Source organism: Echiichthys vipera (genome assembly GCF_963691815.1).
Source record: "Echiichthys vipera genome assembly, chromosome: 8".
In the NCBI taxonomy this organism is placed as follows: Eukaryota; Metazoa; Chordata; class Actinopteri; order Perciformes; family Trachinidae; genus Echiichthys; species Echiichthys vipera.
In genome coordinates this window covers 1,086,818-1,103,741 of record NC_139833.1, presented here as the reverse complement: position 1 = coordinate 1,103,741, position 16,924 = coordinate 1,086,818, and the positions used below count along the sequence as shown (strand labels likewise).

Below are 16,924 nucleotides of genomic sequence, written 5' to 3'. Positions count from 1 at the left end.
CCCCTCTCGGTCCTGGACCTCCGTTCTTCCCCGTCAGCCCCTGCAGAGAGAGAGAGACACACACACACGCACGCACGCACGGACACACACACACACACACGGACACACACACGCACACACACACACACACACACACACGGACACACACACGCACACGCACACACACACACACACTTCAGTCAGATCGTCTGACATATTGAAAGGTGCAGAACAGGAAGTGGCGTGGGCCCGTACCTGTTCTCCGTTGATGCCGTCCAGCCCGTCGCCTCCTTCCTCGCCCTGAAACGTCGGAGCAGCAGGTCAGAGGTCGTGTCTGTGCACGTGCACGTTAATGTCTGTGCACGTTAATGTCTGTGCACGTGCACGTTAATGTTTGTGCACACTCCTGCAGACACTTACCCGTTCTCCGCGGAGGCCTCTGTAGCCCTGCACACACACAGACACACACACACACACACACACACACACACACACACACACACACACACACACACACACAAAGTTAGGATCTTATCTCCGTGTGTTCTTTAGATAAAACAGAAGAAACCTCAGAGTTACGAGCGAAACGTCTTAAACATGAATAAATAAATAATTCCTGACGATAACAGAAAAAAAGAGTCAGTGCGAAGATTTTCAGAGTAAAAGCCCGGTGTTGGGTTGAATATTTGAATATTTGAGGAGCTTAAAAATACAATTCTCCATAATTTAACTAAACAAACAAAAAGTGATTAAAAAAGTTAATAAAATCAACATTTTTACTGGATCAGTTTAGAGGTTTTTCAAAATAAAGGTCTTTTCAAAGGGAATGAACCAAACGGAGCTGCGGAGCTTAAAGAGACGGCGGCGATACGGAGCGGGGTGGGGGTGGGGGGGTGGGGGGGGCAATGAAGCGAGGCGCGGGGCAGAGACTCACCTTGGGTCCTCGGAGCCCAGAACAGCCCTGGACCCCCTGAGGTCCGCTGGGTCCAGGACCGCCTCGCTCGCCCTGAAACACAAACACAGAAAAAACAAACGTAGTTAATAATTTTTTTTATTTAATCAAGAAATGTTTTGAAAGGTTTGAGTTTTATTGCTTTATTGTGAAATATGAAAATAATAAAGATGAAGATGGAGAAACACTCACAGCGACGCCCTCCTCTCCAGGGAACCCGGGGAAGCCCTTCTGTCCGGACACGCCCTGTTCATGCACACACACACACACACACACACACACACACACACACACAGACACACACACACACACACACACACACACACACACACACACACACACACACACACACACACAGACACACACACACACACACGCACACACACACACACACGCACGCACGCACACACACACACACACACACACACACACACACACACACACACACACACACACACACAAACACACACACACACACAGAGACACACACACACACACACACACGCACGCACACACACACACACACACACACACACACACACACACACAGCGTCAGACACACAAAGACTCACAACAGCAGGTGAAAACACATTTATGTCACGTCCTGTTCATGAACACACACACACACACGGCGTGAGTGTTTTACGCCCGTGACGCCAGCGTGAGTGTTTTACGCCCATGACGCCGGCGTGAGTGTTTTACGCCCGTGACGCCAGCGTCAGCGTTTTACGCCCGTGACGCCAGCGTGAGTGTTTACGCCCGTGTCAGCGTCAGTCGAGCGTTTACCCATAAATCCGTGCGAGCGTAAATCGTGTCACCGCAGAAAGAGGAACTCCACATTTCTCACATGGTTTCATTTAAATCTGTTTCACAAACAATCAAATTATCCAATATTTCAATATTTCACTGAACCTCAGAGAGAAGAGTTTAAAGTGTTCGCAGTTGTGAACCCGGACCAGAGCGTCCTGAAGGGTCGAAGCTGCAGAAGCTGCAGCAGAAACACAGTTTACATCGTAACGACTTTAACTTTTACTGAGGAAGCAGAAGTTTCACACCTGAACTTTGTTTTAGCCGCTGGACTCAAGCTTCGTTCACTTAAAGCTGCAGAACAAGTCTGGCGGAGTTGACTCAAGCGTCACGCCCCTCCCCCTCAACCATCACGCCCCTCCCCCTCAACCATCACGCCCCTCCCCCTCAACACTTACGCTCCTCCCCATCTCCAACCGAGCCCCTCCCCCTCAACCATCACCCCCCTCCCCCTCAACCATCAAGCCCCTCCCCATCTCCCACCAAGCCCCTCCCCTATCCCACCCACTCTCTCACTGAGCCCCTCCCCCTGTCCCAACAAGCTCCTCCCCCTCAAACAACGACCTACTCCCCCCTCCCACCGAGTTCCTCCCCCTCAACCAACGACCACCTCCCCCTCTCCCTCAGAGCTCCTCCCCCTCTCCCACCGAGCCCCTCCCCCTCTCCAGCAAGCCACGCCCCCTCTTCAATCGAGTGCTCGTCAGTGCACGTGCACCAGATTCCTGTGAACGCGCCCTTGTCTTCTCTCATCCATAAACAGCATGGAGCACACGCTACATGGAGCTAGTCTGGCTAACTTACTCATAGATAGCAACTATGCCAACTACAAAGCAGGCCGTGCTAACAGCGGCTAACCGTAGCCTGCTAACCGTAGCCTGCTAACCGTAGCCTGCTAACCGTAGCCTGCTGGTTTAAGCCGAGTTTTTTATGACTTTGTATCTGAAACGATGAAAACTCGGGTGTGACGTCGATCCCAGCTCCGACCTCCAACATCCGAGGTAAACGCACCCTCACTACAAGCCTGACTCAACAGTGTGAAGTTCCCGATTTCAGATTACAAGTGAACGCAGCATCAGCGTCAGCGAGGAGCTCCGGCTGCAGACGGACGTGTGTCAGCAGCGTCACCAACATGGCGGCGTGTCTCCGTTCAGAGGGAATCATGTTAAAGTCCGTCGTGAACTGTGTGTGAACGTGTTTACGGACACGTGTGAGCGCGAGCGTCGTGACTCCACATGTTCCGTATTTAACAGCGACCCTGGAGGGAAGTGGGTCCTTCGCCCTGAACCTGAACCTGAACCTAAACCTGAACCTGAACCTGAACCTGAACCAGAACCGGGCCTTGTTGCTTATGTGATGACGTCACAGCGAGGTTCCACCTGCTCTCAGCTCTCTGACCTTCATCACGACGACATGTTTAAAGGTTAAAACGTCACCTTTGACCCAGAGGGGCCCCGGGAGCCCCGGATGCCTTCGTGTCCTGAACACTTGCACATGACGTTGCAGCACTCCCGGTCCGACACCGTGTCCTGCACAGAGAGAGAGAGTTCATCAAGATGTGAGTGAGGAGAGGAAGAGAACGAGCAGCAGCGACAGTTTCCAGTCTGACGACAAACAAACAAGCTGAACAGGGAACTACGTGGTTTGTGTCTGGAGCTTTTATTGTGAAAGGTAGGAAGGAAGAAGCCTCTGTGGCGGTTTGAGGAGTGAGATAGACTTCAGAGTGATCCAGGGAAGTCTGCGGTCTGTGATCCTCATCAGTAAACAAACACCAGCGTGGGTCGGACATGAAGCTGAAACTCAAGTTTAATTTTAGTGAAACGCTCTGACAGAGTTTGAGTTCCCTCCGCTGAACAGGGAACTACGTGGTGTGTGTCCGGAGCTTTTATTGTGAAAGGTAAGCAGGAAGAAGGAGGAGTGAGATAGTTTTCAGTGTAAACAAACAAACAAACAAACTTAAGTGGTTGCTTGTTTGTTTAAAGCTCGGAGAAATCGACTTTGATCCGAAAAAAATCAGACAAAATCCTAAAACACGACGTTAACTTCTAACTGAAGGGCGGAGGAGGAGGAGGCTCCTGATTGGACGAACGGACTATTTGTGATTTAACAGGAAATGCTTTTGATGATTGGATGTTTAAGTTGTTTGGATGTTTGTAAAGAAATGATGTTGCAGCTTGTAAACATTGTAAACATGACAGATGGAGGTGATACGGTGTTTTTCTCTCTCTCTCTCTTTTCTCTTCTTTCCTCGATCACTTCCTGTGTTTCACTACGGCTCTTTTTAGCCACGCGGCCCCAGGACCGGTGTTGTGCCGTATTCAGCACCCCTGCCGTGAAATGTACCCCCTAGCAATAGTCTTTAAACTATTTTAAAGAGTTTAAAACCACAAACTCTGATGATAGCGAAATGAAGCCTCGCCCACACCGCAGGGAGGAGAAAAGGTCGTCTGCTCTCCGTTGACTTTACGTTGTGTTTTCGTGCATTCAGCTCGACGTGAACGGAGCGTGGAGGACTTACGATCTGTTTGAGGACGGTGCTGCCGACGCTCTGCATGCCGATGCTGAGGGGGAGCTTGTAGCCGAATCCTCGTCCGAACTCCACCATCTGCAGCTGGGCGGGGTCACGCACGCCCTCCAGGGCCACGGTCAGCAGAGCGCTCACCCCTGCAGGCGGAACGCAGGAGAACGCCATGTTTACGGGATCATTTCAAACACGATGATGTCATTATGCACGACACAAAAACCCTCTGCGTTCTTACCAGACTTCCGCAGCAGCTCGGACTCGTGCTCCAGTTTCATCACGTCGTCGTCGAGTCCGTCGGAGAAGATCACCAGCACCTGACGGACGAGGCCGGACACTTTGTTAGTCAGAGTTTGTTACTGATGAAAACACACAGTTCTTCATTTTCCATAAACCTGGAACACAACAGCGAACACGGACACTCGGGCGCCACACACCCGAAAAAAAACCAATGAATCATCAAATAACGTTGAATAAATAACTAAAGGTAGATTTAAGATAGATTAGCTACAGAAAGGAACAAGAAACAGACTCATGAAAGAAACATTTCACTCTTTTCTGGTCTGAACAGAAACCTGGATTTTCATATCTGAGCTCTTTTTGCCGAAATTTTAATTTTGCATTAAATTTGAATGTAAATAACACTATACACTATGTAACACTATAAAAAAAACTATCAAATATATGGAAAAAACCTCCTGCTCTCAATTTATATTATAACACGTTTAAAAAAAACACCAAAATGCTGCAATAAAGATAAAAAACAGCACAAATCATCAAAGTGAACAACAACAAAAGGGTCGAAGAAAAGATTCAAAAACAGTCGACAAGACGCACAAAAAAGGTGGGCTTTAGTAAAGCACGTTTGCACGTGTACGAGCACGAGCGTGCGCACGTGTACGAGCACGAGGCCTACGGCGGTTCTGAGGTAATTTCCTGTGCGCCTGTTGGGACGTAGAAAAAAGAAGGAGGGACCATGCGCGGACATTTCAAACAATGGCGGTGAAAGGTTCACGTTGGTGTGATGCGGAGGTGGAGTGTTTACTGCAGATTTGGTCGATGAAAAGATTCAAAAACAGTCGACAAGACGCACAAAAACTCCGAGGTCTACGGAAAGATCTGGAAACAAAGCCACGCATCGCCATGACGTCATCAATGCGTGTGACGTGTTACGGCGTGATGACGTATAGGTAGCAAGAAGCATTCTCCGAGGCCCAGGTAGTGTGAGTACAAATGGGCCTGGAGGGGGGGACAAGGACCCTAAAGCACGGGGCACGGGACGGAGGCACAGTGGGAGGGCGCCCTAAGGGTCCAAATGGGTCCTAGTGAGGTAAATTTAAAAAGGTTGAGCAGAGTTTGGGTAGAGGCAGGGCTATCGGTGTGAATAGGCAGGTAGATCTGTGCATCATCAGCGAAACAATGAAACCATTAAAGTCGCATTAGACCAGCGCAGAACTGTCCGGAGTGCCCAGTGAAACGCCCCGTCCCAGACTCACCTTCACGCCAGCTCTGGACTCTGCGCTGAACTTCTGCCCGTAGGACTTCAGCATGGCGGTGTTGAAATAAGTGGGCTCTGCCAAATTCAAGGTCATGACTTTCTTCACCACGTCCTCGCTGTAGCCCTCAAAGTTGAAGTCGTACAGGGCGCGTCCATCCCGACCCACCACTCTGAAGGCGATGTTGCTCTTGACCGGGGCGGGGCCGACGCAGCACAGGCCTGGCACCGAGGACACGTAATGGACGATCTCCGGCAGGAAGGACTGGAGCTTGGTGTGGCCGCTGACCAGCATCTCACCGGGAACGCCGCTTCTTTTAGAAATATCGAATCCCATGATGATGTCAATGGTGCAGTCTGTAGCAGAGGGAAACACGCCTTTACCTTTAACGGGGTCACCAGTCGGAGAGTTTCTGGCTAAATTCTATCAAACTTTCTGTTTAACTCCAAATCTAAATGATGGTGTAATGTTTAGAGTTCATTTAACGTTTTTAAACTAAAGTCTAACGTCTTATCTTCGTAACCAAATCCTGTTTGAACGTCCTGATTTATCTTTGTGTGAACCAGAGCGCTCAAAAGGACGCTAACATGCTAACATGCTAACACGCTGAATCAGCCGTGTGCTAACCCTTTATATCTCCTCGCCGTAAACACTGGAGCTGCTGGTCGTCCACATTAACATCAATGTTGTCCAAACTTCAGTCCTTCACAATAAAAGCCCATCAATGTTGTCCAAACATCCAGGACCAAACTTCAGTCCTTCACAATAAAAGCACATCAATGTTGTCCAAACATCCAGGACCAAACTTCAGTCCTTCACAATAAAAGCCCATCAATGTTGTCCAAACATCCAGGGCCAAACTTCAGTCCTTCACAATAAAAGCCCATATTTAACAGCTCCAAAATAAAGCGTAAAGTCTTCTTAATTTCCATTTTTAATGTAAACCACCACCTGAGCCGCTCAGGCTGAGCGTCGCCCAAACGTTCTGACTGCTTTCTCTCGTCAACGTCACTTTGTTTTACTGATCTGACGCAGAAACGTTCATGTACAAATATGAAATTTACCTCGGAGATTCTTAGAAGTGTCTAATTAATTCTACCTGCACTTCAGTGGCGATCAACAAGTAAAGAACACGAAAAGACCGGGCCAATACCAGGGAACGGCGCCCGACTGGTGATACCGTTACAGCAGTCATGGACACAGAGGAATATGGGGGACAGAAGAGGCAAAGTCACGGTTTTGAACTCACCGCTGGGGTCTTTGGGGGGTTTAGATTTGCAGATCGTGGTGAGCACCTTCTGCTTGATCTTCTCTAAGCTGCCGAAGTTCTGCACGGTAAACAGCCTCTCCGGGGTGCCGGTTATCTGCAGGAGCTCCAGATCGTGGACGTCTCCGATGCCGATGGCGAACACCTCGATCCCCAGAGCCCTGAGACGGTCGGCGGCGTCCTCCACGTCATCCTGCGACTCACCGTCTGTAATCAGCACCAGATTCTGGGAGATCCCGGCAGATCTTCGGCTGCCGCGCGATGCCTCGAAATACCCCCGGATAGAATCCAGAGCCCGTCCGATGTTGGTGCCTCCACCGGTTTGCGTCATACCCAAGATGTGCTTGTTCACGGCTTGCTCGCTGTAGAACTGGTTGAGGTAAAACTCATCTTGGAATCTGTCGCTGAACTGGGCGAGTCCTACACGCACTAAATTTTCGCTGACTTTGAAGCTGTTCACTAGTTCTGTGGTGAACTTCTTCATGATGGTGTAGTCGTCGGGGTGGATGCTGCCAGACTGATCCACGAGGAAGACCAGGTCGGCCTGCTGTTTTTCACAAGCTGCAAAAGCAAAGAGAAGAAACGCGTCCACGTTAATGATACGTTTACGTTCACACGACGGCTTAACGCTCACTTCAGATGTTACTTCCCCACATCTGATCCTTCTGCCTCGACTGTTCACATCCGTGTTCAAACAGTGTTTTGTTTTTGTTTGTTTTATTGATGAGTAATCTCAATTTTTATTTCTTTCAAGCCTCCCTGCTCTCCTACAGTTATTGTCTTTCTTTTCTTTCCATTGTATTCATTTGGTATCTTCCACGGGGGCCACGGGCACAGGGGACGTTCTGTGTCATTAAATCTCTTTAAAAAGACCTGAGTTGGTTGTTAAAAGGTTATAATGATGGTTAAAATATAACTTTAGATTAAAAAAGAGAGTCAGGGTGACAGGACAGTATTCAAATACCCTAATGTTGGTGCAATTCAAACAGTTTATAAGAATAAAGGTGCTACGTTAGGGTAAGGAAAGCGCTTCTCCGTGTGGGCGGGCCCTAAGAGCTACTATGTTGTGAGCGTAGGCGCTGTGAAACGTTAGCCTCTTACCTGGCTTCGTGGAATTGCAGAGGACTTGAGTGATATTCTTGTGCAGCGTTTCCAGAGCATCGAAATTATCCACGTAGAAAACTCTGGAGGTCTCGTGACCGGCCATGATCTCCAGCTGCGACTTGTCGGCTCCTTCGACTCCGATACTGAAGACGCTGATCCCTTTGTCTCGCAGAGCCTCAGATGGCACGACCAGATTGTTGGGGTCGGTAGCATCGCCGTCTGTGATCACCATCAGAATCTGTGGCACCTGGAGATCTGCTCGACCACCGTGTTCCTTGTTAAAGAACTCTAAAGAGTATCCCAAAGCCTTCCCGGTGTAGGTGTCTCCATACGGGGACTTGAGCGCTGCTATCGCGTTAAGAACCTCGCGTTTGGAGTTGTACTGTTTCAGGGTGAAAACAGATTTGGGGTCGTTGGAGAAGAGAATGACCCCAAAGCGAGTCAGGTCCTTGCCAACGGTGGTTTGGTTCACCATTGACGCCATGAACTTCTGCATGCTTCTGAACTTGTTCAGGGTTATGCTCGTGGATCCATCCACCAGGAAAATAATGTCAGCTTTTTCTGTCTTCTTACATTCTGGTTGGAAACAAAAGAGCAAAGACCAAATGGGTTCAGAGAGAGAGGAATCATTTACATTCAAATAAATCAGTAACTTAAGAAAACACCCAAATGAATTTGCTTGTTTGCCATCGAAACATTTCAAAGTTACCAAACTCCTAAACAATCCATGTTTCTCCAACAACTCATTTTCCACCTGTGCTCCATATGCGACCCAACATTTCCACCACAATAAGCGAGTTTGAGTGGAATAATCAGACTTATATAAAAATAATGGATGTATCTTCCAGGTCTGAAAAGTGATGCGGTGAAGTGACATCTGAACATTTTGGTCACTGAAAAATGTGCCGAACCAATGGGTAACGTCACGGTGGTTACATCCATTTTTGTGTGTCCAGCAACACTTTATGTGACACAGCCTGGAAGCTAGCACCAGTTAGGGTTAGCTAAATACAGACTCCCAGTTTCCAACTCTTCTTCTTGTATTGGCAAATTTAAAATATAGCTCTGTGTGTGTTTTTCTACAGGAGTCAAAGAGTTGAAGTTCAAAGAGGGGGAATCTATGTCTTTGGGATAGTCGCGGACGGCTCTTACCTCTCTCTGGATCACAGAGCTCCAAGGCCACCTGGCTCTCCAAGTCCTTCAGAGCATCAAAGTCCCTCTCAGCATACATCCTGTCTGGTGTACCGCTGATCTCCAGCAGCTGGGTGGTGTTGGCGTCCACCACTCCAATGGCGTAGATCGTCACCCCCTTGGCTCTCAGCGCTGCAGCGGGGTCTTTGACCTTGTCTTGGGCCTCGCCGTCTGTTATCACCACCAGCCTCTGCCTAAAGCCAGGACGCCCTCCTTGGTTTCCATCAAAGTACTGCGACACATCTGTGATGGCTTCACCTGTGTTCGTGCCTCCGCCAACCTGCTGCATACCATTGATGGCGTTCAACATTTCTTCCTTGGTGTAGTAGCGGTTGAGGGGGAACGCTAGTTGCTGGACGGTGCTGAACTGCATGACACCAACGTGCACCTCATTCTGCCCGATGTTTGACTTGCTGATGACCGATTTCATAAAGTCTTTCATTTTATCATAGTCTTGTGGATAAATGCTCCCAGAGCTGTCAATCAGGAAAATGAGGTCGCCTGGTACGTCTTTGCAAGCTGTGGACACAGTAGCACAGACACGTTAGTGTGCTGTTGCTCTTTTTTACTGCTTTTCTTGCCTTTTGGCCCAAAAACAAGAAAAATTAGCAACAGAATCCTTTCAATGGTAAGTTGAGTGCAACACACACCACCTGCACTGTTGTATAATTTAATTCTCAAGGGCTTTAGTACTCGTCTAGTCCGGACTCTTTAAGTCTTGCACTTACCTTGGTCCCTTGTCTTGTTGGACTCGGCTATTGAGAACTGGTCAAGTTGTTCGTGGCTGCTGATTCTTGAATATAGATCAACCTTGTTTATTCATCCGTCCTCATCAATTCTTATATTGTCATTGGAAAGATACAGTTATGGTTCAACAGGACTTAATTTGCTCTGGACTAAGTCTTAACTCATACCCTCCTGGCCCTGGTCTTGGACTTGACTTGGACAGGATTAAGTTTGCAGTCGAGACCGAGACCAAAGGAAGTCGAGACCAAATCAAGGCCGAATAATGTCTTTTAAATGCTGATATAGTGATTAAGGAGTTAGGATGGATCTATAAATGATCCTGATTTATCTCCTGACATCAAACCAATCAAAGCAGTGAATTTACGCAACATTCTGTACATTCTGTCCAACAAGGCACTCGACCCAGAAGAGTGAAAGACTTTTACGATGCTGGAGTGTGTTGCCCTTGTCTGCCACATGCAGAAGACATGCATTTCAAACTGTAGTCCAGTTTTTCTTACCGTCTTGAGAACAGATGTCTGTGATGATGTCATCCTTGATGGGCTTCAAAGCATCAAAGTTATTGACAAAGAAAGTCCTCTTGGGGTCGCCGGCGATCTCTCGCAGCTCCTCTGCATCTGCTTTTTTCACCCCGATTGCGTAGACGACGACACCCTGCGCCCTCAGTTTCTCTGCAGGAACTTTGACCTCATCGGTGGATTTTCCATCAGTAATGACCACAAGGTACTCTGGGACTTTGTGACCACGAGTGGCCATCGCTCGATCAAAGTGTGGGCCCATGAACTCCAGCGCTCTTCCTGTCTCCGTCCCGCCTCCTATTTGTCTAATACCCTCGACGGCTTTCTCCAGTGACTTGGCGTCTGGGTAGGCTGTCAGATCAAACTCTAAGTTCGGTGAATCTGCATATTTTGCGACCCCCATGCGAACATGTTCTGGCCCAATACGGAAGGTATGTAGAAACTCAATGATGAACTTCTTCATGTCTTGAAAGTCGCTTGGATAAATACTTCCTGAATGATCAATCAGGAAGAAGATGTCTGCTTCGTCTGTCTGAACGCAGCCTGTGGAAATAAAAGCAAACGTTTTATGAGTTCTTTCCCAATGCATCACCTGTAACCTATTACATTAATTTACTGTTCCATGCTATAAATTATAATCTACTCTTAAAACCTTAACTGAAAACATCATTTTATCTCTGTATGGTGCAAAAGTAAACAAAGCCAACTATGAAACAAACGCTGGTTCAGACCTTCTTTGATGCCAGTTCTTCTTGTGTTGACTGCGACGGCTTGACGAAGGATGTTATGACACAGGCTTTTCTGCAGGGTCTGCTCCAGTGACTTCAGCTTGGCAAAACTGTCCACAATAAACTTATGCTTATGGGGGGGGTACGACGCCATCTCTACCAGCTCAGCATCATTGGCATCTTTGACTCCTACTGCGTAAACAGTGACACCAGCCCGACGAAGACTAGCCGCTGATTCACTGACATTGTCCTGGGATTTACCATCTGTGATCACCACCGCCACCTGCTGCACGCCCTTGTCTTTCCTGCTTCCTCTCGACTTGATGAAAACCTTCTCCAGTGCGAACTTTAGGGCCTCTCCGGTGTTCGTACCGCCTCCATGATAAGGCAGGATTTTGATGAACTTCAGCAATTCATTCTTGTCGTTGAAGGAGTTGAGGTAGACCTGTGCTGTGGCCCTGGTATTATACATCACAATGCCAACTCGGACTCTGGTTGCATTGACTTCCAGACCGCTCACAATCGAGTGCAGGAACGTGCGCACCAGCTGGAAGTTGGGGGTTCCAATGCTTCCGGACTCATCGACGATGAACACGATGTCTGCCAGTTTGGCTGCTTTGCAATCTGTGAAAGGGCATTACCATAAAATCATTATTACCAATTTACTTGTGAGTTGCTCAATCATTCAAATACATTTCAAGATGAAGGAAGTACTTTCTCCTTTGAAGATTCGGTTTTGAGAACAAATTCTTGCTGACAGACGAGAGTCCTTGTACCTCAGAGACTTTTGTCCTGCACAAAAAAAGCTCTGCCCCCTCGTTCATTTGAATGAAGTTAATCCGGCGACTCACTGGGGTTAAAACACACATAATGCATGTAGTCAAAGGGCTCAGTTGAACCTATCTCAGGTGTACTGAGTGACAACTATGGCCCTATGAGTTAATTATTCATCTTCATCTTCAACCACGTGTCCCTGTCGGAGTCGCCGGGGGGCTGGAGCCGATCCCAGCTTTTAAAAAAGTAGAGCAGACACCTGAGATGCTGTCCTGAAAAGACTAGCAACAACTTAGGCAGGGATATGATCACCTTAGCCAGATCTCTACTGGTTATGCATCTTTGGAAGGTGATCAAGCTACAGATGAAGCTAACTATTAGTACGAAACAGCTCAGCACTTTATTAGCCGTCTTTCCACTACCACGCCACAGTGAGCTAGGGCTATCTTTGGGCCAGCCGGTGTTACGCAGAAAAAACAGACTCAGATTCACAAGTAACCTCAAAGTTAACTTCTCAGGTAACGTCATAAGTAACGTCACAAGTAACGTCTCAAGTAACGTCTCAAGTAACGTCTCAAGTAACGTCTCAAGTACCGTCACAAGTACTGTCACAAGTACTGTCACAAGTACTGTCACAAGTACCGTCACAAGTAACGTCTCAAGTAACGTCACAAGTAACGTCACAAGTAACATCTCAAGTAACATCTCAAGTAACGTCACAAGTAACGACTCAAGTAACATCTCAAGTAACATCTCAAGTAACGTCACAAGTAACGTCACAAGTAACATCTCAAGTAACATCTCAAGTAACGTCACAAGTAACGACTCAAGTAACATCTCAAGTAACATCTCAAGTAACATCTCAAGTAACGTCACAAGTAACGCCACAAGTAACATCACAAGTAACGTGCATGCTCTAAAGACCGGAGGTAAAAATCAGCTGGCCTTGCCGTGTTCAAGCTCGCATTTGTGCGGTAGTGAAAGGCGGCTATTCCACTGTAAAATTCAGAGGGGGGGGGGGGGGGGACGGTTGGACAATACATTAAAAAGACTTGTTCACCTCCAGACAGAATGGTCTGCACTTCCTCCATTTCAAAGATGCCCCTCAGTGTAGGTACAGCGTTGGTGATGGACTGGTATATGTACGGTGCCGTAGCTATGACACGCATTTCCTTCATCGATGCACCGAGGCTCATCCCCACCACAGTTACTCCTGATGATTTGATCAGACGCGACTCCCTGTACACGGCGTCATCTGAGTCCTTTCCACTCAAAACGACCAGGAACTGTCGGTAGCCTAGGTCGGCCCGGCTTCCTGCCTCACTCGTGAAGAAGTTAGTGCTGGCGTAGTGCAGCGCGCTGCCCAGTTTACGAGGCTCGTTGGGTTGGAGTCTCCTCTGGCGGAAACGCTTGACAAAGTTCTGGGTTTCCTCTTTGGTTTTGTGAGCGTTAAGAAGAAACTCCACCTTGACATCTTGACCGTACTGAGCCAGGCCCAGGCGGTAGGCGGACGCTCCGATGTTAAGTTGATTGGCCAGTCGGGTGAGGATGCTCCTGACCTGCTGGAACTCTGCTGCGGTCACGCCGCTGTCCACCAGGAAGAAGATGTCTGCAAACTTTTCTGCCAAGGCTGAAAGAAAATACACCACAGAACAGTTATGGTGGAGCACTCCGGACAGAATTCAAGCAAAGAGATGCTAAAAATCTGCATCTCACCTGCGAATTACATCGATTCATGATTGTTTAGTTTGTCTGACAGGATGCAAAGGCTGGTAAATCTCTACGGTTCCTTCCTAAAGTTCTCAACCTAAACTTAAAGTGTAATTCCAGCGTAAAATCATCACATGGTCTCCAGAAATCCAGGAGAGATGCTAACAGCCGGACGTGGCTAACAGTGGTTAGCTCGGGGCAGCACGGTGAAGGCATTCAAAGGTCTTTTTTAACCACTAATGCTGCTGAAAATAACAGCAAACCTCTGCAGCAGCATGAGAAGAGTCCCTACACACACAACAAAGCGTCATCAGCGTAGTTGGTGAAGCCAGAGTTTATTAAAGAGTGTTTTAAAGACTTACCTACTGGCCCCTGCACCAGCTCCTCTCATAGTAAAGTCCATTACAGTGGAAGGAGCCCGTTGGTGCTTTGTTGTGTGTGTTATTTTGAGCAGCATGAGTGGTCACTAACATGGAGGCGTGTTTACATCTAGCTTGTGAACATCTCCACAGACACGCCGATGTGAGCACTCAGCAAAGAGGCAACAAGTGCTTTCATTGGTGCGTCACATGATCAAACACCATCGTTTTAACTCACTCTTTAACTTAAAAGAAAATTAAATAGATGGAAATCAACTTTAAGTCAGCTGCTTCTGTACATTGCAACACACTGGTTTTTGGGAGGTCCCTTTCCTCTAATTCTAATGTTTAATTGTGAGATAAGTAACTTTGCCTCACCTTGTCTCTGATCCTCCGCAGACACACAAACGGTTTTCAGCAGGCCCTCCGTCAGCCTCTGCAGAGCCTGGTAGCTATCGATGGAGTACAGGAAGCGCTCTGGAGGCCGGTTGGCGATGGACTCAAGCTCCTTCCGGTTGGCCTGTCCCACCCCGATGCCTAACACTATGACTCCGTGCTGCCTCAGGCGCTGGGCGGGCGCTACCACGTCGTCTGTGGAGTCTCCGTCCGTGATGACCACAGCGATCTGAGGCACCCGCTGTTTGGCTCGGCTCCCGGCGCTCTCTGTGAAATACTGCGTCAGGAGGAACTCGATGGCCTTGCCCGTTTCTGTGCCTCCTGTTCGGTAGGGAAGCGTGTCCACCGCGGCGAGCAGGGATGTCTTGTCCATGTGTTCATTCAGCAGGAACTCCTGGTAAGTTTCATCGCTGTACTGAGCCAAGCCGATCCGGACCTTGTCAGGGCCGATGTCGAGGCCGTTGACGACGCTTCGGAGAAACTGACGCATCTCCTGAAAGTTACTGATGCCGATGCTGGAGGAGCCGTCGACCAGGAAGACGATGTCGGCCACGGTGGCTTGAGCACATTCTGGACAGAGGGAGAAAAAAGTCAGCATTTGGAGAAACACGCGGAGGAAACTTTGATATCTATGCATGTTTGTGTTTGTGCATTATCTTGTCACCATCTCTAAACACTCAAGGCTGAATAAATAAACAACAACCAGTAGGTATCTATCACTGCTTACATGAGTGTAACACAAAGGTCAGATCACCACGAGCTGTGCTGCATGACACATTTTACCTTGAGACAATTGCAGGAGTTGTCGTTTGACTTCCTCTACGGTTGTGCAAAGAGTCTGGACGATGCTCTGAGAAATTCCCTGCAGCGCTGCGAAATCCGACACGCTGTAGACGTGCTGACTGTGCGGCTCACTGGCTATCTCTCTCAGCTGGTCCTCGTCTGCGTCTTTGATACCGATCGCGTACAAAACGATTCCCCTTTTCTTCAGATCCTGAGCGTGGGACTCCACCGCATCTTGAGATTTGCCATCGGTGATGACCACGGCGATCTGCGGCACGTTCTGGTCACCAGCTGCCTCCGCAAAGTGTTCGGTCAGCATGAAGTCCAAGGCTTCCCCCGTGTGGGTGCCGCCCCCCATGTAAGGCAGCTCGTTAATGTGCTGCAGGATGTCCTTCTTGCTCTGGTAGGTGTTGAGCAGGAACTCGGTGCGTGGAGTGTTGCTGTACTGGACCAGCCCGATGCGGACGTGCTCAGGCCCGACGTCAAAGCTGTTGACCAGCGTGTACAGAAACTGACGGATCTGTTGGAAGTTCTCATTGCCGATGCTCCACGACCCGTCGACCATGAAGACGATGTCGGCGACGGCCTCTTGAGTGCAGACTGAGAGGGAAGGTTGTCAGGTCACGGAGAGCTCTCGCAGATAAGAAGTCACAGGGTGCAACAAGGAGCGCTCCCGCTACCGGAGCAGGTCGTGGTGGTTCTCAGAAAGCGTGACGGCCAGAAGTGAAAAAGTGTCAGCGTGAACTCACAGACAGAAGCGGTGGGTGATCGTGATTTTGTGAAAGGCGGAGGAACAACAGGAGCAGAAGCTGTGGACAGTTTGTGGACAGGGGTCGAGTCTGAAGGCGCTCACCTTCAGGAGACTCTTGGATGCAAACGTGTTTTGGAAAGTGAAAGCTGTGTGGTGAACAGCTGCTGTTCGTCTCCCTCAGACTCATCCTTACCTCTCCTTCCACTTCTTCGTCTCACCACAAACTCTGACAGCGTACGTTCATGTGCCCAGATGCGTAAAACACATACAGAGTTTTCTGCACGTTCCATAATTGACTGCATTCCTCGTAAGTACGGATACTTTTATCAAAACCACGTTTTACGATACAATCTGTTCCTTGTGTTCGTCGGGCACTTTGGCAGGAAAAGTAAAATTGTGAGCCTACGATGTTCCGCGGTTTTAACAAAAATCGGTTAATCCCGATGTCCCTAACGCCGACACACAGCTGCTCTTCTTGAGACGCTGTGACTGCAGCCGTGATCTCGAGACGACGGAGAAACAACAGGAGCGTTAAAATCTCGTAGATTTTCTGCTTTTAATCTCATTAATCTGCGACTTTATTTGTAGTTTTTCTACTTTTAATCTCATAAATCTGCGACTTTTTTCTTGTAGATTTGCTACTTTTAATCTCATTAATCTGCGACTTTTTCTCGTAGATTTTATTCTTTTAATCTCATAAATCTGCGACTTTTTCTCGTAGATTTGCTACTTTTAATCTCATTAATCTGCGACTTTTTCTCGTAGATTTGCGACTTTTAATCTCATAAATCTGCGACTTTTTCTCGTAGATTTGCTACTTTTAATCTCATTAATCTGGAACTTT

The 16,924-nt window shown here is 48.2% G+C and overlaps 1 protein-coding gene across 1 annotated transcript in view; it reads right to left on the bottom strand.

Annotated features, from left to right (window-relative positions):
- Window positions 1–16,924, bottom strand: part of col6a4a (collagen, type VI, alpha 4a) — a 75,582-nt gene that overhangs the window by 30,757 nt on the left and 27,901 nt on the right. Inside the window, exons 5-21 of the mRNA XM_083918720.1 lie at window positions 15,330–15,929; window positions 14,529–15,116; window positions 13,142–13,711; window positions 11,311–11,931; window positions 10,562–11,122; window positions 9,276–9,833; window positions 8,121–8,699; window positions 7,002–7,580; window positions 5,753–6,108; window positions 4,495–4,573; window positions 4,254–4,399; window positions 3,172–3,264; window positions 1,124–1,177; window positions 914–985; window positions 400–426; window positions 235–279; window positions 1–40 (exon numbers count right to left, since the gene is read on the bottom strand). The exon at window positions 1–40 is cut by the window's left edge and continues 14 nt beyond it. Of these exons, the coding sequence (XP_083774846.1) occupies window positions 1–40; window positions 235–279; window positions 400–426; window positions 914–985; window positions 1,124–1,177; window positions 3,172–3,264; window positions 4,254–4,399; window positions 4,495–4,573; window positions 5,753–6,108; window positions 7,002–7,580; window positions 8,121–8,699; window positions 9,276–9,833; window positions 10,562–11,122; window positions 11,311–11,931; window positions 13,142–13,711; window positions 14,529–15,116; window positions 15,330–15,929 (5,568 nt within the window). The remainder of the gene's footprint in view (window positions 41–234; window positions 280–399; window positions 427–913; window positions 986–1,123; window positions 1,178–3,171; window positions 3,265–4,253; window positions 4,400–4,494; window positions 4,574–5,752; window positions 6,109–7,001; window positions 7,581–8,120; window positions 8,700–9,275; window positions 9,834–10,561; window positions 11,123–11,310; window positions 11,932–13,141; window positions 13,712–14,528; window positions 15,117–15,329; window positions 15,930–16,924) is intronic.